Source organism: Pleurodeles waltl, chromosome 5 (assembly GCF_031143425.1).
Source record: "Pleurodeles waltl isolate 20211129_DDA chromosome 5, aPleWal1.hap1.20221129, whole genome shotgun sequence".
Taxonomy (NCBI): Eukaryota; Metazoa; Chordata; class Amphibia; order Caudata; family Salamandridae; genus Pleurodeles; species Pleurodeles waltl.
This window is the reverse complement of record NC_090444.1, coordinates 705,868,769-705,895,512: the sequence shown is the minus strand read 5'-3', so window position 1 is coordinate 705,895,512 and position 26,744 is coordinate 705,868,769. Positions and strand designations below refer to the sequence as shown.

The window sequence follows — 26,744 nt, the reverse complement described above, 5'->3', positions numbered from 1 at the left end:
TGCATTGCCCCACTGGCTGAGCCAGCAGGTGCAGGGAGGGGTGGGTTGGTCCATGGGAGGGGGGAGGAGGGAGAGAGGGGTCAGTGTGCACTAAGTGCACATGTGTGTTTGGCTGGCTGTCTTAGGCAGGCCAAACACACATGCACACTTAAGTTTAAACTGCACAGGGCCCAGGGTACTGTCTTAGTGCAAGAAGAAGCCACTCACACCAATTCTGATGCTGCTCTCATGCTAGAATTAGCATGAGAGCAGTACCAGGATTGTTGGGGAACCTGCGCTGGTGTCCCAGGGAATGCTGGGACACCAGCACCATCACAGGAAGAGGATTGAGGCGGGTGGCGGCAGCAGATACGTTTTTTATACTTAAATATTATTTTATTCCATCCCCTCCCTGGTAACCCCTTCCTCCCTGTCCCCCCCCTTGAGATTTACAGCGGCTGCCTCTGCTTCCAGGTCTTAGAACTCAGCTTTCCTAACAGTCATCAAATCAGCATGTTTAGCCAGCAGGCGTTTTCACTTCATTGCCATACAGAAAGATATAACGTACTCCATGCCGGTTTCTTTCAATCTCAAGGGAATATTTGATTTCCACTTCAACCTGGAGATAAATTCAGGTGATTTCCTTCCTCTGACCCAACATTTTCGTACCAAAGGTACCCAGGACAATCTGGATCAGATATCAGTATAGAGCAGTTATGTTCCATTCCTATATACTTGGTGAACCATGGTGGAAGTTATCCTGACAAGCCTGCTTCCAAGCATTCAGTTGTCTCCCACGTGTGCAGTCTCATGCAGTGCTATAAAGTGCACCAAGATGCACCTCACAACACCTGGAAAGAGTTCATATGTGCCTCGTAGAAGTAAATACAGCTTCTCTGCGCTTACTATACATAAAAAGCCCCATTTTAAAGATATATAACTCAACGGCATGAGGCACTTTATCTGTATTTACCTGTACCATTGAGACCCTTGAAAGAAGGTGCTTATACTTGTAGTTGGACCATCATACCCTTATACTGGTACTAGTCTAAACTGTTTAGGACATGGTTTGGGAAAACCAATGACTGTTTGCTTTGCTTGTTTGCTCCCCGTACACGTGTTCCTTTCTGTAGTTTAAGTATCTTCTCTTGTACAATTTAAAGATTATACTTGATCTCAACAACTTATGAAGTTGAAAGCTACAAGTAGATGACTTATGCTGCGGATTACTCTGAACAGGGCCTTCCTGAATCTTAGAAAACCCATCTGTAGAATAATGGGTTACATGAAGTGATTTCTGTAGAGATAGGATTTGAGTGTTCATCTCCCAAAATGTGTATTGCACCAGATAAATGGCGAGCCAGATTCGGTCAGCTGCTGTTGCACTAGTAAGTTGGTAAGATAGCAGGGAGCCTGTCCATGGTGGACCTAGTGCGCAAGGCAAAAAGTCAAGAGTTTGACCTTTGTTTTGTCGAGAGCCAGTAGAAAGACATCAGTTTGGGGGATGTACTTTGTACACTTCATGCAGTGTAAGGTGGGCAAAATAATGATGCGTTCTGTGGAGTTTGGCTGTAGTCTTTGCAGGAAGTCTCCTCTATATTCTGTTACAGTAGTCAATCCAGGAGATCAAAATTGGAAACATAAGCTTTGTCCTTTGTGGGCAGGAGCAATAGTGGGAGGCGTCGACAAGAAGCTCACCTTGGGAACCAGTGATAAATTGACAGAGAGGAAGAGAGAGAGAAATTGGAATAGGTGTCTTATTTCAGGACACTCGACTGCTGAAGCTGCTGTAGAGGGAGAAAGGAGCGCTGTACGTCTCCAGCATCTAACCCTATTTAGGTGCTGGTGAAAGTGGAAGGACGATCTAGAGAGAGAGACAACTTACCCATGGCGGCCCTGTAGATGAGAAGAAGCTCAACTGAGCATAATAATCTTCTACCAAGAACAGAAAACCTGTTTCCAAACAGAACGGAAGCCTCTTCAAACATAAGAAAGTTAGGTGAGATAAAGAAACAAGAAAGTCCCAGGAATCTAAAAAGATCCTTTCTCTGTAAATAGCAGTAGTCTACAGACATGCTTTATCCTTTGTTTAGTGCCTGGGAAGGCAGGTGCATCAGCCATAGTACAAGTTGAAATGCTTTCTTTGAAACAAAAGGATAATCTGCCCATTAGCAACCTGTGTTATAATTGGGCTGCTCAAACTTTGTTCAAGCCAGAGGGAATGCTTGAAGCTTGTAGTTCAAGTTATTGTTCAGGTTTTCTTCTAACAAGTGGCGACACAATGAGATTCACCCTCCGACAAAAACTTGAAATAAAAATGATTGACAGCACAGAGGACCCTTGGGTGGACAAAGATGAAGCAAGAAGAGAGAACGGCACATAAGTCCTCAGCTTCCTTGGAATTACAAAATTAGATCGTATACTTGATGCTTGAGTGCCTGAGAGTTGGAAGGAGCCTCTAGCAGTTCTGGGTCTGAGCTTTAGTGGATTTAAGGCGTGCTGCTCCAGCTGGAGGGACTAATAATAAACTCTTCTTCTGAAACGGCAACAAATCTGCCCCTGGTGAATTTCAATAGAAATAGACGGCCATCCAATAATACGTTACAAAAACTGCTGGAAGAAAATGTGTCAAATTGTTATTATCTAACTTTGCTTTTAATTATATGTTTTATAAAAGTGCCAAAAGGAAATTAGAAATTTCAGAATTTGTGAACAAATGTAAATGTGCTCCTGAGATAAGATATTTAAAGCTCTGTACCATCTTGATGGTGATGATGATGAATGTGCCACAGCTAGATCAATGCAACCTGCCCTTTGTGCATTTGTAGCATTCAGTAAAAAAAAATCATATGTAACTTTCAGCCATGTCGCACAGTTGCTGTGCAACATGGCTGAAAGTAAAGAAAATAGGAACTATGACATGTCATAGAACTTTTTTAAGGTGAAAGCCTACCAGACAGCACAGCTGTCTCGTTGTGAAAGACTTCTGGGGGCATTTTACAAGCTGACCTTGGAATGCATTTCGCCCATTACTTACCGCTGGATTTGTGGTGTGTCACTCGCATTTGTTTGTTTTCTATTCATTAGCTTTATTTATGTTGTCCCCTTGATCATGTCTTCGCCCTTCCTGTGGAGGATTGCCTTTTACCACCTCTCCGATTTGCGTTTCTTCCGTGAATGTTCGCCTTTTAGGCACTCTTCTTTTGTTTTTCATGCAGCGCACATAATACCTATTGCAAAGAAGCCAGGAGTACCTTCAGTTCAGGTGAATAGGTCAATTGTATCCGTTCCAGTGGCCTTTCTTATGCACCACGGTTTTTATCACGATATTGAGGCCTGTGGTAGGCGTTCCTAGGGAGAGATGAGTGTATTTAATATTGTTTTCACATGATATCCTAGTTATGTGCCATGATGGAGAGTTGCTGGAGTCCCACTTGCTACTGAGCAAAGTTGCTTTTGGAGTATTTAGTTTTCATTCTGAACTTGGAAAGCAAATATTTGTTCAGTCTCAGAGTTTAGAGTTTCCAGGTTCACTGTAGAAATTGTGCAAGTGCAGTTGTAGTTGCCAGAGAGAAAGGTGAAAATGTTCAGGCAGGAAATTTGTTGACGATTGGGAAGGTGAACATAAAAGAGTTGGCTTCAGTGATTAGACCTTTGTCTTTGGTATTTCTGGTACTGTTTCCCGGTGTGCTGCATTGCAGAGCATTGCAACGGTTGAAGAATGCAGGCGTAATGAGAGATTTCTGGTATTGATACACAGTATCCATCGCAGAAAAAGCAAAGGAGGTGGTATTAATGTGGTGGTTGGAAAATCTCGAGGCAAGCAATGGTTGTGCCAGCTATAGATTTTGTATCTGAGACAGATTCAAGCAGGTTTGAGAGCAAGGTGTTATTGAGGATGAATAATGTTACTGGAGTGACTTACATAAATACATTGGGAGGCAGCAGCTCCAGGAAACTTTCAGTGGCGGCAAAGGAGATGTGGCTATTTGTTTTAGGAAACAAGGTGTATTTGAGAATTCAGCATCTGCTAGGGAAAGAGGATGGAGTAGCAGATTGGAATTTACATTGTTTAATACATTACAGAAACTGGATGTTGAGTCATGAGCATTTTCTGAGAATTCAGGAGGTTTGAGTCTCATGGAGGTGGATCTTTTTGTTTCACATGCAGCATTCCATTGGAGAAGTATTTCAGTTGGCATCAAAATACAGGGGCTTTGACAGTGAATGCATTCAATCACGATTGGAGAGGCCTTAGGGGTTATTATTATTTATTTCGATAAATATAACTATAACTGCAGAATTTCTATGGTTTTCTGAGTATAAAATCTGAACTTAATATAACCTCCCTGTAACCTTTGGTTTTTTTTTCAGTGATTTTGTAAGTTTCTTTTAATTCTATTTCCTAACTATAACATCCTTGTAACTTTTGTTTTTCTGTGAATTTTTAGGGTTTTTAAAATCCAATTACCATACATCAATTCAACCACCACCATGCACTGAAGGCCTTCACAGCCGGGCGTTGGCTGTAGGGCCTGGTTTGTGCAGAGGGGAGTTGGCAACAGGGCCAGGCGTGCTGTCAGATCCTGAGGCCAACCCTCTAACCCCCCCCCCCAAAGGCAGCCAGCTGGGGAGGGGGACAAGCAGTACCACTCCCCCAGCCAATTTCAGCACGATGGACACCATCCCTGGGGCCCTCCACATTTTTTAGGGGAGTGGGGTACACAGCCTCTCTTCCTGCCTCGTAGTTTGCCCTTTGGACCCCAACCCCTGGCCCATCACTTAATTTATGGGGGAGGAGCCATTCTTCTCGGACCGATTTCACCCCCAGGGACCCCACCATCGGAGCCCGTCCATACTGTAAATGGGGAGGAGGCCACGCAGCCCCCCACCCTTGGGCTTATTTCTGGCCCAGGGGCCCCCATCTCCCTGGGTCTGGCCATACTAACAAGAGGGGGCATGTAACGCCCCTGCCTGCCCAATATGGCCCAGGGACCCCATCCCCCAGGGCCTATCCAATTAATAATGGGGGGTGGAACATAACCCCTCCTCCCCAGGCTAATTTTGTTTGGACCCAGATATCCCATTCCCCGGGGCCCAGCCAGTAAAGGGTGCCTTGGACACCCACTACATCTTTTTTGGTGGTATTGATACCACCCACAGGGAGCAGCTAAAAATATGTTTCCCTTCCCGCTTCAGTGCTGGCAAGGAACAGATGAAAAGTCCACTTCCAGTGGTCGGGAGCATTTTTGATGCTCCTGCTCGCAAAGTGTGGACTTAGTGATGCTCTCACTTGGCGGGAGCTTCAAAATAGCCGTGGTCCTCAGAGTAATTAATGGCTCCGGGAGGGTGGAGCGCAGGGCCCTCCACCTTTATGTCTGCATGGCCATGCCCCGTGGGGGGGTGGGGTCCCCAGAGCAGATAACGGCCTGGGGAAGGTAGCCGTGAGGCCACCTACCCCTTTTTTCCCACAGCTAGGGCCCCAGGGGTAGTGGAACCTGGGCCAAAATAGGCCCAAAGGGGATACCCTGCGGCCATCCTCCCCATTTTCAAAATCAACCAGGCCCTATGGATGGAGTTTCAGGGCGGAAATCAGGCAGAGAGGGGGACCACGTACACTTCTTCCCCCAATTATATAAAGTACATTCCCCCAGAACCTGGCCCACCCAGGGGGTGGGGAATGAAAAAAGCAAGGACAGGTAACCACACTTTAAAAAAAAAACAATTTGAGCAGATCCACTGCGGTTTTGCAGGACAATTTTTAACAAATGGTTTTTGCCCCCTGTAGGGACCATGTGGAACCCCACCACTGGGCCTAGGGGGTGAGGGTATTCCTAACCTGCCCCCTTCTTTTATTTTTTGTTGTTGTTTTTTTGTGGGGTCTCAGCTGCATCCAAGTCCCAAGATGTCTGCCACCACCTTTTGGTTGAAGTGTTGGCAGTCAATCAGACCTCATGTTGATATCTGTTGGGACTGTGGACCCTCCGAGTCCCTAGATATGCATACATTTTTTTCTCTAATAACTCCCAAACTACTGAACGGATTTATACCACATTACAAAAGCACTCTTTCTGGATCAAGATCTAGGTTTCCTCAAAATTTGGTGTAATGCTGTTTAGCGGTTTGGGCTGTAGTTGTGTTCAAAATCCCTATTGGGAAATTGCACCGAGAAAACACGTTTTGGGACCTCCACCCTCTTTTTCTCAGCCTTCACTTGATGAATCACCCCGAAACTTTCAAGACAGAGGCTGAAATGAGTGGCAAACTAGCTTTGAAAAATTCGTGAAGAATAATCAAACAGTGCCAAAGTTATTGACAAAACAAAAAACCTCTTTTGCTACGGAAACTAGGTCCTAATTATAAAATATATATATATATATATATTTATATATATATATATATATATATATATATATATATATAGTCAGCAAAAGTAGAGTAGCACTCCGAAGCAGATTAAAGGCTTTTTATTGTTACTTCACAATCCAGCCAATGCATTTTGACATAACTGTCTTGATCATGGCTGGCAGTCCCTCTTCAATTTTCACTTTTATAGTGTCTACTATCACAGTGCATTCTGGCGACTGTAGTTTACATCCATGGTTAACCATGCATATTATTAACCATGCCTATTATAACCGGTAACATGAAACTATACAAACATATTGGTTCCAATGCATAGAATATCAATTAATTTAAATTTCAATTGCAAAATGAGCCTGTTCTAATAGGTCTCTGAGTCTTATAGTGACCATACCTAATTTTTCTTGTCTCTGAACCAATGAATGAGGTAATACGTTTCACAACTGGGTGGAAAATACGCATGTTTATTAATAATGTATCACATTTTAACCCTTCTCAGTGAGGGATTGTCCTTTTGGTGATTCTCCAACCATTCCGGCTCGTTTCAATAACTCTTAATATATCTTCAAGATAGACAGAGCAAACACATCTCTCAATTTTTTTTAGGTAAATGTAGAGTTTCCCAGTGAAGGACTGTCCTCGTGGTGGTTCTCCTACTACTCCATGTCTCTCAGTTTCTCAGAGATGAATGTGGGGTTCCTCGTTGTTGAGGCCATTCGAGCTTTTGGTTTTGAGTCAGATAATACATTTTTATCCCTTCTTTCTCAATATGTATGTTAGATCTCCTCTTCTTGGAGATTTAGACCCGTTGTCAATACCTTCATATGGTAAGACTTTCCAGGTTGCTATTGTCTGTTCCTTCATTATATGTTTTACCACTGCAAATATGGTATAATTCTTTTCCACTGCTACAGTGTGTTCTAAAATTCTTTTCCATCGGGGACTGATGGTGCTTCCAACGTATATAAGACCACTTCTACATTCCAGGATATACATCGCATACGTTGTTTCACAACTGATTCTCTGGTTAAGGGCAATTTCTAGTTTGTCCCTTGGGGAGAGAGGCTCTCCTAAATGCAATCAAAACTGTTAGTTTAAGTTTACTTCTAATGTCTGAGTTGGCCACTGAGCAATGGTGTACATGCAATGGGTATTCTGTGTTAGAGGGACCCCATATCTTAGATCATTTACACAAGAAAAGTGAGACCTATCTACCTATACTTCGATCCATATCATTATTCACTAGGCCTGGTTGACGCATGTTACGTAAAGGAGTTCAGAGATCATAAATAATCTGCACTTGAGGTATATGGTCATGGATGTATTGTGGAAACAAGGTCAAAGGCATTGTAGACGTTAAATATTTCATTGTGCTAGGCCAATTGATGGAATGCAGTAATGATCATTCAAGGTACATTACACTTGAGAGCAGATTTATCAACACTTTGCACTGGCGTAAAGTTACACAAAAAGTCACGCAAACCAGTGCCATCTGTAAAAGTATTTACTTTCCAGCAATAACCTTTTTCTGCACTGGAAAATAGCCCTTTAAGTAACAGAAATTTAGCTTTGTGCTCATTTGGTCACTTTGCATGAAGGGGGCGTCCCATAGGTGTTACCTTTTCCCAAGCTACCAATCATGTTTTTTGATGAAAAACCTATCTACTAACAATGGTGGACAGGGCTTTTCACCAAAAATAACACCCCCTTGAGGCGGGAGCTAACAAGGACAAATGTTTTTATTTCTCTTAACTTTTCACACATTGCATGTATGATGCACAGTACAGGTCACATGCAATACAGGGAGAAGTTTTAAAGTATGTCTAATCATTGTATTTTACAGTGAAAAGGTAACCTTCCAGTACAAAACCTTTGCTAAGCAAGGAAGAACAAAACCTTGTTTTCAGTAGGGCAGTTCTGACCTGTGTCACGATTAAAGCTTCTTCTAATGAGTACATATATACATTGCAGTATAATTTGTCATTACTTTTTATACCATTAATAAAGTGAATATATTGTAGTGCTTTGTCTGCATCACAATTTTTATTTCAGGTGAAGAACAGGTTTGTTAATCAATAGAAATCAAATTTTTGATTTATTTAAAATACCATAACAAGAATATGCCAATGGAGATAATTTGCTCTCTTACAGAACATCAGAATCACGAACCACTTCATAATATGCTCGTCGTTCAGAAGGTTATTTGGCAGTGTGTTGGAATGGAAATGTTTTTGTTTGTCGCATGCTACTATATAATTGTATTGGAAATACTACACATGTGGTACTTTACGTTACTTTTTGATGCACACAGATAGGTCTTATGGATGTAGTGGTGATTTTGCCTTTTCCCATACGCAAATGTAGCAGCATTTTGGTATTTATGTTGCTCCAAAAAAAAAAGTTGAAAAGCATGCAACATATGCAACTTCAAATGCTTAAACATGTAAATGCACGGTAATGTGGGTTTATGACACAAAGATACATGCATATTCCAAAGTGTGTTCTCATCCCCTTCTTTATACAGTATCATCAGTTAGGTATAAAGTAACTTTTTGAGGAGTGTGTTGTTAACTTTAACGCCTAAGTGTGGTTGATTGTCTCTCTACGTTTACAGGAGATTATTGAAAGTGCATGCTTAGAAGGTTTACTTCGAGCTCTTCTCAGTCCTGATAACGACGAGACATGTCTTCAGTATGTGGCATCTTGTGTTGCTGAACTAACAAAGCATGGTGAGAGCTTTTATAAATGTTAAATAATTCTGGACACTGACACCTCTATGTATGGTATCTGCCACAGCATTACAATTTTAACACTTGCAGTAGGGTTTTAGCCGGAGAGGCTCTTCACACTTGATCTACCTACTGTATATTCCTTTAATCCACTGTGTTCCTGAAAGTGGATTTCGTATTGAAGAAGCATTTGCAAACCCCACTATGACCTTTGCAAGTGTGCAGTGTGTTTGCTAAACATGAATGAAAAGATTGAAAGTAAAAGGTTAAAAAATGTCAGGGTCTAAAGGTAGCAGGCTTTTGATTAAAAAAAAAAACATTGGCAAAGTCAGTTCGTCTGCCATTGACTGCGAACCTTTTGGCTTTGCCAATGCTTATTTTGTGTGTGAATGTTTCTTGTATGAAGACACATGAGTTGCCCTGCAGCAGTGTTGAGGGAGCTGCCAATTCCTCGCCTAAGTAAAACAAGCATTGTCTAAAAAGGAAAATTGAAATTTTTTCTAGTGTAAAATCACACACTGCACAGGTAGCCCCTGGCACTGAAGGGAACAATTTTGAATGATGTGGTTAATAGAATGTTTTCGTGCAACTAACTACTGTGCCTAGGTGTAACTGCAGAGAAAACTATACAGTATTCTAACATAACAGTGGCTGTGCAGGCCAACAATGAGACCCATTCTTTGGTTTGGTGAATGGTAGGCACACATACCTTGTGCAGGCTACTGGCAGATTACACTCCCCTGGTTTATGTGTGCAAACCTACAGGTCTGTGAATGACAGTCCTTGGGTAGCAAAGAATTGCCTTAACTAATACAAAGTCCCAAACGAAAGACCACAAGCTGATCCAACATGAATCCTCGCTGCTCACTACTTATTAACACAAACTGTAAGAAATGGGGTCTTTGGTTGGCAGTCAGGTTACCCCCTGTCTAAGCAAGGACCCTCACTCTAGTCAGGGTAAAAGAGAATCACCCTCAGCTAACCCATGCTTACCTCCTTGGTAGCTAGGCACGAGCAGTAGGCTTAACTTCAGAGTGCTAGGTGTAAAGTATTTGTACCAACACACACAGTAACTTAATGAAAACACTACAAAATGACACAACACAGGTTTAGAAAAATAGAAAATATTTATCTAAACAAAACAAGACCAAAACGACAAAAATCCACAATACACAAGTCAAGTTATCAATTAAAAGTCAAAAAGAGTCTGTAAGTAGTTTTAAACACACACTAACACTGTTAGCGTGAAAAAGTACCTTGGGTGCATCAAAAATAAGCCCCCACGGGCGAGTGTGCGTCAACAAGGGCTTGCGATGCGTCAATTTCACTCACGAGCGAGACCTTGCGTTGTTTCTCCTTCAGTCAGGTCGGCGTGCGCCATTTCTTCTCTCCGCAGGAGAACGATGCGTCGATCCTGTCAGCACTCTCGGGTCCGAGCAGGCCACGGGCAGTTTTTACACGCCCAGTGGCGTTTGTGTAAAAAATCCAGCCACACAGGGATCCGAAAACCACGCAGCGCGGGTTGCGATCTCACCAGCCTCCGTCAGCGATGCTGTGTGTCGTTTCTCCAGCCCCGGGTATCGAACTTCGGGTCGCATTGAAGGCAAGCATCGATTTTCAGCCGCAAGCCAGCGGCACGTTGATTTTTCAGCCACAGATCAGAGTTGTGTCGATCTTTTACCCGCACAGCGGTCTGCGCGTGTATTTTTCACTCTTGGGCTGCCAGCTTCTCCTTTCAGGGTCCCAGGAACTGAATGGGCTGAATGGGCACCACTTGGCAGGGTAGGAGTCTCTCCAGAGACTTCAGGTGCTGGCAGAGAGAAGACTTTGCTGTGCCTGAGACTTCAAACAACAGGAGGCAAGCCCTTGGAGATCTTCACAAGAAGGAAGGCAACACAAAGTCCAGTCTTTGTCCTCTAGCATAGGCAGAAGCAGCAACTGCAGGATAGCTCCACAAAGCACAGTCACATGCAGGGCAGCTCTTCTTCCTCAGCTCTTCAGCACCTTTCCAGGCAGAGGTTCCTCTTGGTTTCCAGAAGTGCTTTAAAATCTGTGGTTTTGGGTGCCCTTCTTTTACTCATTTACCCTTTGAAGTAAGCTTACTTCAAAGAAAAGCCTCTCATGTTTGTAAAATCCTGCCTTACCCAGGCCAGGCCCCAGACACACACCAGGGGGTTGGATACTGCATTGTGTGAGGGCAGGCACAGCCCTTTCAGGTATGAGTGACCACTCCTCCCTTCCCTCCTAGCACAGATGGATCATCAGGAAATGCAGACTACACCACCCCAGCTCCCTTTGTGTCACTGTCTAGTGAGAGGTGCAACCAGTCCAACTGTCAAACTGACCCAGACAGGGAATCCACAAACAGGCAGAGTCACAGAAATGGTTTAAGCAAGAAAATGCCCACTTTCTAAAAGTGGCATTTTCAAACACACAATCTTAAAATCAACTTTGCTAAAAGATGTATTTTTAAATTGTGAGCTCAGAGACACCAAACTCCACATGTCTATCCGCTCCTAAAGGGAATCTACACTTTGATCATATTTAAAGGTAGCCCCCATGTTAACCTATGAGAGGGACAGGCCTTGCAACAGTGAAAAACAAATTTAGCAATATTTCTATATCAGGACATATATAAAACACATTACTATATGTCCTACCTTAACCATACACTGCACCTTGCCCTTGGGGCTACCTATGGCCTACCTTAGGGGTGCCTTACATGTAAGAAAAGGGAAGGTTTAGGCCTGGCAAGTGGGTACACTTGCCATCTCGAATTTACAGTTAAACTGCACACACAGACACTGCAGTGGCAGGTCTGAGACATGATTACAGAGCTACTTAGGTGGGTGGCACAACCAGTGCTGCAGGCCCACTAGTAGCATTTGATTTACAGGCCCTGGCACCTCTAGTGCACTTTACTAGGGACTTACTAGTAAATCAAATATGCCAATCATGGATGAACCAATTACATACGATTTACACAGAGAGCATATACACTTTAGCACTGGTTAGCAGTGGTAAAGTGCCCAGAGTAAAAAAAAAACAGATAAACAGAGTCCAGCGCACATCAACAACCTGGTAAACAGAGGCACAAAGTTAAGGGAGACCACGCCAAGGATGAAAAGTCTAACACAAACCCTTCCAACAAACATTGAATCAAGGTTGTATAAAAAATGTATTTTACCTTATGCTGTTATGTGCATTGGTGTTGAGTTCAGCTGTCTGACAACAACCAAAACAAATCAGAATTCCAAATCAGTATTGTTTTAACAAATACCAGGGGCGTAGCTTCAGGGGGTGTTACACCCTTTAATAAATGTATTTTAAGGTAAATATTGGGTACATGTGTTCAGGGCCGGCTTTAGCGCTGGTGGCGCCTTGTGTGACAGACTTTTTTGGTGCCTCCCACAACATGACCACCTCCTCGGATTCACTCACAACCACCCAGCAAGTATGCCCCTCATCTCTCCATAGCCCCCCTTTCACATACATTCATTGGTTTTAAAGCACTTGTAAAGGCTAGCTTTACTTATGCACTCAGCTATCCACATAAAATATAGGTCCATATTTATACTTTTTTAGCGCTGCATTTGCACCACTTTTTGACGCAAAAATGGCGCAAACTTAGAAAATACGATTGTATTTCGTAAGTTTGCACCACTTTTGCATCAAAAAATGATGCAAATGCGGTGCATAAAAATTATAAATATGGGCCATAGTTCTGTTCTTTGCAGCAGGCAAGTTAACTTTCTACACTTCTTTATGGTGAGTCAAAGCTGCAGCAAGACAAAACTCCCACCTCTCTCCCTAGCAGAAACATAATCAAAAGAGGTATCTTGGCATTTTAATTGTTTCTTGAAGGCTGGACACACAAGGAACCTTTCAGCAGGTTCTTTTAAATCACAACTTTCGAAGTTATTGCTAAACACAGCGCCCCCCTGAGACCAGCACCACCCCAATCCAGGTCGGTATCCAGTGCCGCCACACCTCTCGCACCACCCTAAAGCCGGCCCTGCATGTCTTTTCAGTTTGGTATGGTGAGGCGTCTGTCGGATTTCACCAGGAAATGTCACACACACAAACAAAAATGCGCACACTCTCTGTTTTGAAAGTCTTCAAAAATGTCGGTTTACAAAATATTGTTTTTTTCCTTCACTTAGTACCCCTACCAATCAGCATTCCTCTTCCTTTCCACTGCTACTTAAGCCCCTATCATGTGCAGCCGTGCCCAGTGTAAATTATTTTTACATTATATGCCAGCGTGATTGTTGGAAAATCTGAAGCTCACACCCCCCACTCTTACTGACCAAGCTACGCCCCTGAAGAATATTGGCACTGACGTTGACCTTGACAATGTATGCATGAATACACTGTTATTTGAACTACATGGGTAGCAGTATTATACTATTTCAAACTATGTGGTTATTAACAGGGAGGCCACGGATTATAGTTGATGGTGCCTCATTTCAGCCACCTAGATGTGTTATGTTGGCAATCACTGTGTATTTAGTCTTCCACTTTGTCTGTAATGTGTGTTAAAGAACGATCTTGAAGGGTTCCTGGATGTACCTAGTTTAGTAGGTCTTATGCCCTGAATTGGTCTCACTTGATGGTGAACTTCAAGAGGTGTACCTTTGGGCCGGAGTTGTTAGCATGATTGGAATTATTTTTTGTGGAACTCTTGGCAACAGTTCAAAAGGGCTGCAATTTGTATTCTTAATTTACTGCAGCGCAGGGTAAAAGATAGGCAATGTGGGGATGTCTGTTCACTGTCGCTTATATCATTTCCTTTGACGTTGGAACCATCGTTTTTCCAAATTAGAAGGATGCAACCACTTTCAGGGACTATGGCCCATATTTATACTCTGTTTGCGCCGAATTAGTGTCATTTGTTTTATGCTAATTCAGCGCAAAACCTAACTCCATATTTATACTTTGGCGAAAGTTGTAGAGTTTGCGTCGGTTTTTGCTTGCAGAAAACTATCTTGTGTCAATGAGATGCAAGGTTGACGTTCCCGGATAAAAACCCATGCTATGGCCCTAGTGCCATATTTATCCTCCTGTGCTAAATTCATGCAGGGGAGGAGGAGGGCCTTAAATAATGGCGCTAAGCCTGCTTACCACCATTATTTAACCCCTAGGTATGAGCAGGCATTAGGGGACCTGTGGGCCTTTTTCCATGGTCAGAGACCATGGAAACAGCCCACAGGTGCACTTTCCTGCCCCCAGGCACATCCCCACCCACACTTGGAGGACACCTAAGGTTGGGGGGACCCTCCAAGGTAAGTCCAGGTAAGTATTTTTAATCTTTTTTCAAAGTGCCATAGGGGTCCCTAACTTAGTGACCCCTACATGCCACTGGGCCCAATGGCCATGCCCCTGGGCATGGCCATTGGGCTGGGGGGGCATAACTCCTGTCTTCTCTAAGACAGGAGTCATGTCTGTGGGGGCTGTGCGTAGTTAGAATGTCGCTAATCAGGTTAGAGTCAGTTTTTTTTACTCTAACCTGACTAGCGCCAATCTATCACGTACAATCTCAATTTTCCCCTACGACTCCCACACCCAGTTAGCGTCAGGAACTTTTGCCGCTAACCAGGCCTTAGTGCCAGCTAGCGACAATCCATAAATATGATACCCTGCAGGCATCCAGGATTGGGGCTAGCCAGCACTATACTTTTTGATGCAAACCTGTACTTGCGCAGGTTTGCGTCAAAAAGTATAAATATGGGTCTCTCCCCGTTTCTGCTTGATGTGCGTCAGACCAACTTTGGGTGTTACTGGTGCTCAGCAATGGGGTTGAGATCTTTTATTACTGATAAACATTCACAATAATAGTACTTAATAATGAATGTGCAGTCTAGTACTCTTCTTCGTGAACAGAAAAAACAATTGCACAATGTGGAACGAAAATAGATGCTAGAAACAGAGAATCTAACTATGGTGCTAGAGATACAGGCATTTAAAATATTTGACACTTAGGTCAGTAGCATATGCTTGTATACCTCATTAGCTGATAGTTTTAGAATCCAAACAGGGTCTCTTGGCTCTTGAGCAGTGTCTGTGCCTCAATATTTACCTTCAGTCGCGAGGCTCAGGAGTTTTTTTGTCCAGCACAACTTGCCCGAACCTCTTCCTAGATGTGGCCAAGATCAACCAAAGAAATGGGGCACCCATATTTCAAGGAAGTCAGGTAGCACGGTAATCTAAAAAAAACATTGTTTCCCTAGGATGACTTTGACATAAGTATCTCTGGCCTGGTATAATTAAAACTAAATGTCAATACATGCTCAACATAGATTATATGAGTGAACATAGGTTATATGAGTGAATGTCCTTTTTGTTTGGGAGAGCTCTCCCTAAATGCATACTGTAAATATTGCCTACACCACTTGCTACATATTGTTTGGCTCACTTCTTTGCACTTTGTACTGCGCTATCACTTGGAGCACCTGTGTAATTTTGATTACTGTATTTATTTGGAATAATCTGAATGAAGGTATTTAAATCTATTTTGTGCATGTATTGACATGTTTTGAACCATACCAAGGCCAGGGATACTTATGTCAAAGTGATTCTTAGGAGAACATTGTTTTTTGGATGTCTTCCTAGATGTGGGCAGCACGTTTGCAGATGTGATTGTGCTGGGAAAGTGGTTGCTGTCTCCAGTCTAGTTCAAATTCAAACAAAACCCACAACCCAAATGAAGGTGAAGAGCCTATCCACAGGCACATTAGCAAATTAACAAGTGCCTACTGGGGAATTAAAGCTAACACAGGTTGTAGAGTTTATGCAGATGGTGGTTGCTAATGCTTCTTGGTGCCATAGGTGCACAGTAGGTCTTGGTTTGACTGCAGGAATGTGGTTAGTCTTTCTTCTCGGTGCTACACTCCTCTGGCCTCTGGGATACAGCCTGACCCACTTTGGTTTTACAGTTAAGTGCTGCAACATCCCAGTGGCAATTCCCATGCTTGCCACCATGCAAGCAACTCCCAGGCCAGGGTGGGTGGCTAAGAACACTTGAGGCCTGTGAGGCAATCATAACCTGAGTCCAAGAATGAGTGAAGCTCTGACACCTGACAACTATCCACCTATTGAGAGCAGCAGCTCCGGGGCAATCAAAGGTATGTCCTGGTCAGAAAGGTTAATCCAGTCCTGCAAAAGAATTTGCTGATATGCCATTAACCAGTGTAGAAAACCCAGAAAGAGGATTGTCCTCCATCAAGGATTCAGAAATACCTTGCCACCACTGCCAAGCGTATGTCATCTTCCAGTTCCATGTCCAAGCAAGGTACGTTTGGTGCGTCGCTCAAAACTACAGTGCCCAGCTTTAGGTCTTCAGTATGAGTCATTAACTTCAGTCCCAACACACACACAATTGTCGCAAAGCTTAGCTCATTTTAGGATGATCACCCGGTGCCCTCATACTACCAGTATCGTTGACTGTAGCAAAGTACTGCTGGAAACGTGTATTGAAGGGGTCTGGTGCTGGAACCCTGTTGTGGTGTCTGTCCAGATTTGCAAAAGTGGCACAGTCCATAGATCAGCAAATATGGGTTGGCAAGGGGCTCACCACAATAAGGAGCTTGTATAAGAATGGCTGTTTTAGAACATTTAATAAGGTGACAGGTACTCAAACAGTTCTGGCAGGCCAGTTTTCCTCATATCAGTTTGATGAATTAATGAACTAATGCATCTACTCCATGGACCTGTGTTTGACCTCAGGATGCCAGGCTTAAATCCTGGTAAGTCTTCTCAGCCTTTCGTCCTTCAGAGGTTTATAAAGAGTACCAATCATTTGGGTACAATTAACGTCCATTGTCTGTCAATCACCCATGAGGAAACTCCTCAGGAGTGAATGTGTGCCCTGAAAAAATACAACAGCTAAACACTAAAGCTGCGCAGGTGGCATGGGTTACATGAATTAACTTGAACATTCTGCACTCTGCATAGCCTTGACACGTAGTCCTTGTAGAAGGTCAGTTACATCAATCTATAGCAAGTTAGCTGACATGAAGGGGCTAACAGCTCTAATATGGAAAGGGATTTTTGAATGACGAAAAGTACAACAGAATAGTGGAATTTGCATCAGGAGTCTTGTGTAGTTCCTGATTCAAGTTAGTACTATTTAACATATTCAATTGTATATCTTATGTCTGACTAGACTGTGAAATCTATATCGTATACATTCTGGCGAGGGTGTCAGATTCAAGCCTTAATCTCTATGACATGATATATGGTTGCCCCGCAGTCCAGGAATATTGTTCACAAGTGATGGAAGAGATTACATGAGTAATTGGAAGGTTGTGCCCTCTGCATGTTGGGACTGTTTCCTATCCTAAGAAGGCTGATGCACAGACCTGGTATTATTAGCGAGGCACTATATACGTTGTCTTGGGAAGCTGCGAAAAGTCCTGCACATCAAATGCAGCAGGTAAACTTATATAGCTGGGCAACAAAAGAATGTAAAGTATTAAGAGAACCATCCCAATTAGGAGTAGACGAGAGGGCGGCCTTGTCAGGCCCCCAAACCTTGGGAGGTGATATATCTACAACTACCAAGAAACAAAGGTGAAAAACCTCCTTGAGACACCAGGATATCACTAGAAGATATATTTTAAGTCAGGATTGTAAAATCAGTATAAAAATAACAAATAGTTATGGTAGATAACTGAGGTGATCAATGGTGATAGAGAAAAAAATGAATATGTTGGTGGCACATGCTATGTAGATACACATTGTGTATACTTCTGCCATCTAGTGCTGGGCTCGGACACTTGCAAGTTTGAAGAAATCTTTTCAAGTCACAAGACTAAGTGACCCCACTTTTTAGCGATAATGCGCATGGGCATCAACTCCATTGTTAGATATTTTTTTTCTCAGCTGTCGGGTTCAGATGTGTCAATGTGAGCTCTGGTTTGACATTGTGTGGTGGTGTTCTCGCCGTGCTCTCAGACACGTTCTTTGTTGGTTATGGAAATAATCACACTTTCTCATAGGTCTCCGCCATTGTGTAATCTTCAAACCCATCTCAGTAGGCGACTTCCTGGAATACCATCACTGAGGTCGAGAATGCCTTGGTGATGGAAAGGACTCCATTTCAGTTCTGCCCTACTTGCCACACCAAGTATTCGAGGACAGATCCCCACAAAGTCTGCAATCTGTATTTGTTCCCAGAACACAGTGAAGACTCCTGTTCGGTGTGTCTTGCATTCCGGAATAAATAGACCCTTTGGAACTGAAGAGCTTGCTGCATTGCTTTCACTTCCATGGTGCACAGAAAGGAAGTGGAAGACACACCGACCTCTTTGAGAAAGAGAGACAGAGGAGTCAGAAGTTCAACTGTTGGACACTCCAGCCTTCCAAATCAATGTGACTTTCTTGCCCAAAAGTGTTGACTAAGGTGGATATCAAAGCAGAAGAGCCTCTGCCGACACAGCGTTCGCCAAAGATCGCAGTGAGTACTATCACCTCCCCTACTCACCAAAGAGAGGCACCAGCCTCCACCTCTTGGGCTACTTATAACACCTCCGGTACACCCCTGCCTTCAGGTCATGGTCACGACTGCTAGTTCAAGCTGGACAGACACCCTTATCACACTTAGGCCCTCATTACAACTTTGACGGGCGGCGGAGGCCGCCCGCCAAAGTTGCGCCGCAGGAATACCGCACCGCGGTCTGAAGACCGCGGCCGGCATTCCAAGTTTTCCCCTGGGCTGGCGGGCGGCAGCCGAAAGGCCGCCCGCCAGCCCAGGGGAAAACGACCTTCCCACCATGAAGCCGGCTCGTAATCGAGCCGGCGGAGTGGGAAGGTGCGACGGGTGCTACTGCACCCGTCGCGTATTTCACTGTCTGCTATGCAGACAGTGAAATACAAGCGGGGCCCTCTTACGGGTGCCCCTGCAGTGCCCATGCCATTGGCATGGGCACTGCAGGGGCCCCCAGGGGCCCCGCGACTCCCCCTCCCGCCATCCGGTTCCCGGCGGGAGAACCGCCAGGAACTGGATGGCAGGAGGGGGAGTCGGAATCCCCAAGCCGGCGCAGCGTGGAGGATTCCTTGGGGGCAGCGGGAAACCGGCGGGAGACCGCCGGTTTCCCTTCTCTGACCGCGGCTAGGCCGCCGCGGTCAGAATGCCCCGCGGGGCACTGCCGGCCTGTCGGCGGTGCCACCGCGTCCCGCGGCCCTGGCGGTTACAAACCGCCAGGGTCGTAATGAGGGCCTTAGTGCCAAAGTACTCGTCCATTGATGTTGACCGCCACATCAGTGCCGGATCCAAAGGTGCAGGCTTGTTCACCTTCAGAATTGAAATGAGTGGACTCAAAGCATTCGGAGCTGGAATAACCCACCCTGAGGCATTCATGGTCAAGACAAACTGCCTGAAGCATTCGGGCCCAAGAGACACTGACCCAAAACATTCGGAGCGGAGTTCAATTTCAGTGCCATCTGGATGTTGTATCTCTTTGCTTCCAACCAGACCACCATCTACAGCTGTGTCTTCCTCCACTTCTGAGGATTTTGAACAACCAATCTTTCACAGGCTGCAAGTACATTTTGACGCCAAGCAACATTGGATCCATATCCAGCCGGGCACAGGCTGAATGGTGACGAAGCAGGTGCTGAAAGACATAGTTCCTCACAAGAGAAAGTAGACTTTTGAAGAAGCCCTCAATCCTTCTGTGGCACCCACTCCCAAGAAGACTCATACATGACAGGACCGACTTCATTGACTCCTGCTGGCCCTTCTCCTCCACCGCCTGCTCCCCCTTTCCCTTCTTCCCCATTACTACTTGTGTGTTCTCCCCAACACTCACCAGAGAGTTCCTCACACTCAGGGAGTGGTGACATATCATATGACCCTACATATCATTCACAGGGTCCACACCCGTGGGACAACTATGACACAGAGCCTCCAGCTGACATAGCCCCAGACTTGTATCACACAAAGCCCTCACCTCCAGAAAGTGTCACCTAGTACCATGATGCTCTGCATAGGTCAGCTAACGTTCACAAGGTAGAAATGCATGTGCAACATGAGGAGGATGATTTTCTCATGGAAACTCTCTCCTTCACCGAGCGCTCTTTACAGTACCTCCCAATGCTCAAGTAATTCTTAGACCAGCCACTAAAATCCTCAAGGAGTCAGTTAAAGCGAGGGTGGTACACCGAGGGTCAATATGAAGTTCAAGGCTTCTCCTACTGATCCACTGCATATCCGGGATCAGTTACACCCAAATTCACTAGTCATTCATTTAGCCAGAAAACGAGATGACACACAGCCAGAAAGAGTAAGAACATTGATGCTGGGATCAAAAAGGTAGTGGGGCAGTCTGCTACTGATTGGTGCATTGCTAACTCTTTAGGCTTACTATCCCGGCATGACTGTGCCCATTGGGATCAGATGGCGGACCTTGCCCAACATCTCCCAGGACAATATTGCAAAAAGGGACAAGATTTGGTGGCAGAGGGCAAGATCAACACCAACATCCGCTGCACAGTGGAAGCTGTAGAGACAGCTGCTTGAGGCATAAACATCAGCATTCTTCTGCACCTCCATGCGTGGCTGTGCGTCTATGACTTGAACCAAGATGTACAGCAACACCTTCTAAATGCACCCTTTAATGGCCACTAAAGTATACAAAAAAAAAGTTGGTTGGAATGCTTCAATTAATCTCAGCCACTGGTAATTACTAGGGCCGCATCACAATCCATCCTTATTTTGCACACCATGTCACCTCAGCTTGGACCCATCTATATGCAAATCTGCCTTTACAACTGCTCCAGTTGGAACAGTCCAGCCCGAACTGCCAAGCCAGGTCCTCCCTGAACCAGAAACCAAGCAACCCAGGACTGGTTTCACCTTAGATATGGGCTCATCAGCTGGGTACAGCTGGTTCCAGTGACACAGTGTGCATGACTCCCTTGTTCAAGGCTGCAGAGACTTCTGCCCCCCTTGGACAGAAATCACCTTTGATCGATGGACCCTAGACATTATGGGGCATATTTATACTCTGTTTGCGCCGGAATTGCGTTGTTTTTTTTAACGCAATTTCGACCCAAAACTAACTCCATATTTATACTTTGGCGTTAGACGCGTCTAGCGCCAAAGTCCATGGAGTTTGCGTCATTTTTTAGCGTGGACATCTACTTTGCGTTAATGATATGCAAGGTAGGCGTTCCCGTCTAAAAAAGTGACTCAGAGGCATGTGCGCCGTATTTACACTCCCGGGCAAAATTCACGCCCGGGAGTGGGCGGGTCAAAAAAAATGACGTACGGCCGCTTTTGCGCCGTTTTTTAGCGCCTGGAAAAGGCAGGCGTTAAGGGACCTGTGGGCTCTAAAGGAGCCCAGAGGTGCCCTCCCATGCCCCCAGGGACACCCCCTGTCACCCTTGCCCACCCCAGGAGGACACCCAAGGATGGAGGGACCCATCCGTGGGACATTAAGGTAAGTTCAGGTAAGTGTTTTTTTTTTTTTTTTTTTTTTTTGTGGCATAGGGGTGCCTGATTTGTGCCCCCCTACATGCCACTATGCCCAATGACCATGCCCAGGGGACAGAAGTCCCCTGGGCATGGCCATTGGGCAAGGGGGTATGACTCCTGTCTTTGCTAAGACAGGAGTCATTTCTATGGGGGTTGGGAGTCGAAAAAAATGGCGCAAATCGGGTTGAGGCGAAAAATTTGCCTCAGGCTGACTTGCCCCATTTTTTGGCACCCAAGCTCCATATCCCCCTACGCCGGCGCTGCCTGGTGTATGTCGTTTTTTTTCACGCACACCAGGCAGCGCCGGCGGCTAACGCCAGCTAACGTCATTGAATAAATACGGCGCCCGCATGGCGCTTCAGAATGGCGTTAGCCGGCGCAAATTCTTTTGACGCAAAACTGGGTTAGCGCAGTTTTGCGTCAAAAAGTATAAATATGGCCCTATATAGGAGGGTTACTGTCTGGAACTCATTTATACACCACCAAACATACTGCCAACACAAACTGTCCCCGGAACATTAGCACCTTCTTCAGGAAGTACAGGCCCACCTTGCCCCAGGGGCCATAGAACTGACTCTGCCACCACACCGTGGAAAGGTGGTGTATTCCATGTATTTCCTTATCCCCAAAAGGGACGACTCCCTCAGACCCATCCTCGATCTCACACCCCTCTCACCAAATACATTCTGTCTGATCACTTTCATATGGTGACTCTACAAGACATCATACCACTATTGCAGCAAGGCGACTTCATGACCTCCTTCAGTCTAAAGAAGCCCTATTTTTACATACACATCCACCCAGCACATTGAAGATACTTTCGGTTCATGGTGAGTACACAACATTACGAGTTCAAAGTGCTTCCGTTTGCGGTTACCACAGCCCCAAGGGTCTTCACCAAATGCCTGGTTGTGGTGGCAGCTCATCTCTGGAGGAGTGGCATCCATGTGTTTCCCTTTCATAATGACTGGCTGATCAAGAGCACCATGGAGCAATTATGCCTAAGCACACCCAGACCACTATTCAGGCCTTGCACAGTTTAGGCTTTACGGTCAATGTGACCACGTCTCACCTTCAGCCCCTTCAAGTACAGCCCTTTTTTGGTCTTCCTAGACTCACAAGTGGGGAAAGCTTACCCCAGTCCAGCAAGAGTGCAACCATTTAAAAACTACAACTTAATTTTCAGCCAGATGGACAAGTAACAATCAGAGCTGTGATGAGATTGTTAGGAATGATGGCATCTTGCATAGCCATAGTTCCTCATGCCTGACTACAAATGCGTACGTTGCAAGAATGGCTAGCAGCACAGTGGTCTCAAATGGAGGGTCATCTAGAGGATCTAGTGTTGGTGTGGGGCAGCATACATTTCCCTCTACCATCAGCGTGGTGGAACACGAACAACCTGTTGCGGAGGGTGCCTTCCTAGACCCGGTTCTGCAGGAGACCATCACTACGGACACCTCACTCATCGGCTGAGGCACACATCTCAATCATGTTACCTTTCAAGGGAAGTGGACATCTGTACAATAATCCCTCCAAATCAATTACATGGATGTTGGAGCTCACTCTCAGGGCTTTCCATCCTCTCATATGGAACAAAACAGTCTTAGTCTGAACGGACAACACAACTACCATGTTTTACCTACAGAAAAAAGGGGGCACACACTCACTGTAGTTGTCGACTGTAGCCCAGAGCATCTGGCAGTGAGTGTTACATCACAGAGTACATATGCTCATACACCTCTTCCCGGGGTGGGCAACGATCTTGCAGACACACTCAGCAGGATGCATCAGCAAGTCCACAAATGGGAACTCCGTCTTCAAGCCATCCTCCTGTACTTCCAGCTTTGGGGGTTTCCACACATAGAGTAGTACCCCACAGCTGAAAATACAAAATACCCAAATTACAGCACCAGGCTACCACATCCACAGTCCATGGGCAATGCACAATGGGTGAACTGGTCAGGGGTATTTGGTTACACTTTTCTGCCACTTGAGGTCCAGAGACCAACACCCCTCACTCTCATTTTAGTGGCACCACCCTGGCCACATCAACCATGATACGCAGCCAAATGAAAACGCTTCGTACACTGCTGTCTCCCAAAAAATGTCAATCCTCTTACAGCATCTTTGCAAGATATTGTCTGTTACCTCCTTCATATGCAATGGTCAAGCCTTACCTACACCTCCATTCGGTTACAATTGGGTGCTGTAGCTGCCTACTTATCGAACAGACAACGTGCTTCATTGTTCAGAATACTAGTCATTAAGGCATCCTTTAAAGGCCTGAGACTAGTTATCCCACCACAGACTCCTGCTTCTGTGTGGAATCTTAATGTAGCTCTCTCAAGGCTCATGGGCCCTCCTTTTGAACCACTATGTTCTTATGCATTACAGTTCCTTTCTTGAAAGGTGGCTTTCCATGTATCCATTACTTCACTCAGGTGGATTAGTGAGATATGCGCTCTTAACTTGGAGGAACCTTTCTTCCAAGTTGATCATGATAGGGTGCTTCTTGGAACCAATCCCAAATTCCTCCCTAAGTAGTCTCCAGTTTCCACCTTAATCATACAGTAGAGCTCACAGTTTCTTTCTGCACCCAAAAACGATAGTGGACGAGCTCTGCATAATTTAGATGTTAAGAGAGGACAAAACCTTTCAGGAAGACACAACAGCTATTTGTTTCAGACTCCAAGCCACACAAGGGAAATTCCATTTCTCAGGCAGGTGTTACATGTTGGCTAGTCAGGTGCATACGGCTTTGTTACTCTAAAGCTAAAATAACTCTGCCCCCCCCCCCAGATCTCATTCCACCAGAAACAAAGGAGCATCTAAGGCTTTCTTGGGTAATGTATCACTAGCTGATATCTTTAAAGTAGCTATCTGTTCCACCCCTCATACATTTACCAAACACTACTGTGTTGATGTCCTAGCAAGACAGCAAGCAAAGGTTGGCCAGGCTGTCCTACATACACTTCTTTAGTCTTTTGCAACATCCTCAGACTAAGCCACTGCTTTTGGGAGTACTGCTTTACAGTCTGTGCACAGCAAGTGTATATACAGCTACACATGCCACAGACGGAAATTGGTTCTTACCCTGTAAGCATCTGTTTGTGCCATTTAGTGCTGTAGATCCACATGCACCCACTCTTGTTCCCAATCACCTGTGATTGTGACAGATATATTCCCTCTCTTCGTTATTGTTAATATTTTGCCCTGCATGGTCATCTTTACTATGACTTTACACTCCATTTCCAATTTTGACTGTGCTGGGAAAAATAATCTAACAATAGAGCCAATGCCCATGCGCATTACAGCTAATAGGAGAAGTCACTAGGTCCTGTGATTTAAAAAGGCATCTTTGAAGAAAAACAAGTTGTACACATCTGTGAGGTTTTGGGGTGTACTATATGATATGGTAGGCCTACAATGCAGTACACTCACATATACAGTCTTGGGTCCAGTCAGGTACGTTTACTAAACCTTAAGCTCAACCCTGGGTAGCTGTGGTTGCGAGCAGTAAGGCTTAGCAAGGGAGCCATGTGTAAAGCATTTAACAACACTAAACAACAGAATAAGAACGTCATACAACACGACAGAAACAAGGCACCAGGTTAGAAAAATAGATTCGATTTTTATGTATCTTTAGAGACCTTGATCATCAAAATCCACCAGAAGGTTCTAGAGAGATAGAGTTTTAAAAGAATAAATAACCTTAACATCAACCGCAAACACGTATTGGTCAACAAAAACTTTAAACACTTTTGAAAAGTTAGTTTGGCAACTCCAACCCGAGTTGGGCAACCAGGTCCATCAGGACATAGGTCCAGGGGGCAGAGAGGATGCTTTGGACAATTACCTGGCCATCACAGAGCTTTTAGAGCAAGATCCAAACTTTTCAGGCTGACCGTCATAGACGATAATGGAGTGGTCCTGATGCTGAGGGATGCAGGCTCAAAGACACTCAAGAATGCTCATGATGCATTGTGGTCCACTGGGGTGAAGTTCAGTCAAGTTCTCGGTCCGTATGTGGGTAGGGGCACCTCTGGTCACGGCTTTCAGGGTCTCATGAAGTCCTCTTTACATGGTTACAAGGGCTGCCAATGCAGACCACGCTTTTTTGCAACACAGCAGCCGTGGTGCAGATCTTTGGTGGAGGCTGGTGTCCCCCTCAGGTGATGAATCTGGTCACAACCAAGACTCAGAAGTCCAGCAGACATGGGTGCACCTTTTAGCTATATCCGAATTGTCCTTGGGGGTGCCCAGCGACCTGTAGCAGCAAGACCTCTGTGGTGGCTACCAGAGTTTCAACTTGGGCTGCTTTAGCCTTAATGTCCCCAGTGCTCTTCTGCAATGCCAGCCAAATCACCCTTGGAGGCTGTGCTTGGGACTGGGGCTTGGTATCAGTGCTTCCCTGAGTTAGGCATGCAGAACAGGGTCCAAATTCCATGAGCCCAAAGTGCAGTAGATGCAGTTGCTCCGGCATCGCACACCTCTTTGTGTGTGCTTCCAATGGGTGCAGTGTGATCTCATCCTCTTTCCAAGTCCAGCAAGTACTGAGGTCTCAGGTGCCTGGGGTGGCGATTATATCCTAGTAACTGCCTCAAGGGGACAATGCAGTCACTAGCCAATGGGCTAGTTGGTCTCCTCCTCTCTGGTGACACAGTTCCGGTGATGTGTGGAATCTGGCTATCCCAAAGTGCAACATTCCTGCCACAACCAACATGGCAGAACCCTTCCTTGGCTGTAAGGACCTTGGTAGCTCACCACAGAGGTGCGACTACCATGAGGGTACATACCCCTGGAAAACTGGTTTGTGAACTGGTTTTCCCTCCTCTGTCCCTGGCTGTACTCTGCAGGAAACAAAAGGCATCCTGAATGAGAGTGTTGTCACAACAGCCCTTCAGAGGAAGCTTCACCTTTGAAGCTTGCCTTTTGGGCTAACACCCTGGGCAGCCATCCTGTGGGAGGAGATCATACTTTCCAATGTGGCAGCAGCCTTTGTTCTTGGCCTGGGAGTCATTTACATGTTTCCCCTAGCGGGCAGAAAACTGTCTGTGTCAGTGTCTTTGTGAGGCCAATGGACTAACTGGGGTACAGAGTGGCACCTTTGTACAATTTGCATACCTTTAAAGTGACATTAGTTTTGACTTAGCTATCAAGTCACATTTCATGCCACCATTAATTTGATACCT

The 26,744-nt window shown here is 45.0% G+C and overlaps 1 protein-coding gene across 2 annotated transcripts in view; it reads left to right on the top strand.

Annotated features, from left to right (window-relative positions):
- LOC138295976 (uncharacterized) overlaps nt 1–26,744 on the top strand; it is a 567,359-nt gene that overhangs the window by 523,582 nt on the left and 17,033 nt on the right. For both annotated transcript variants that reach the window (XM_069234664.1, XM_069234665.1), the window contains one exon: nt 8,957–9,071. In XM_069234664.1, coding sequence (XP_069090765.1) covers nt 8,957–9,071 — 115 coding nt within the window. The remainder of the gene's footprint in view (nt 1–8,956; nt 9,072–26,744) is intronic.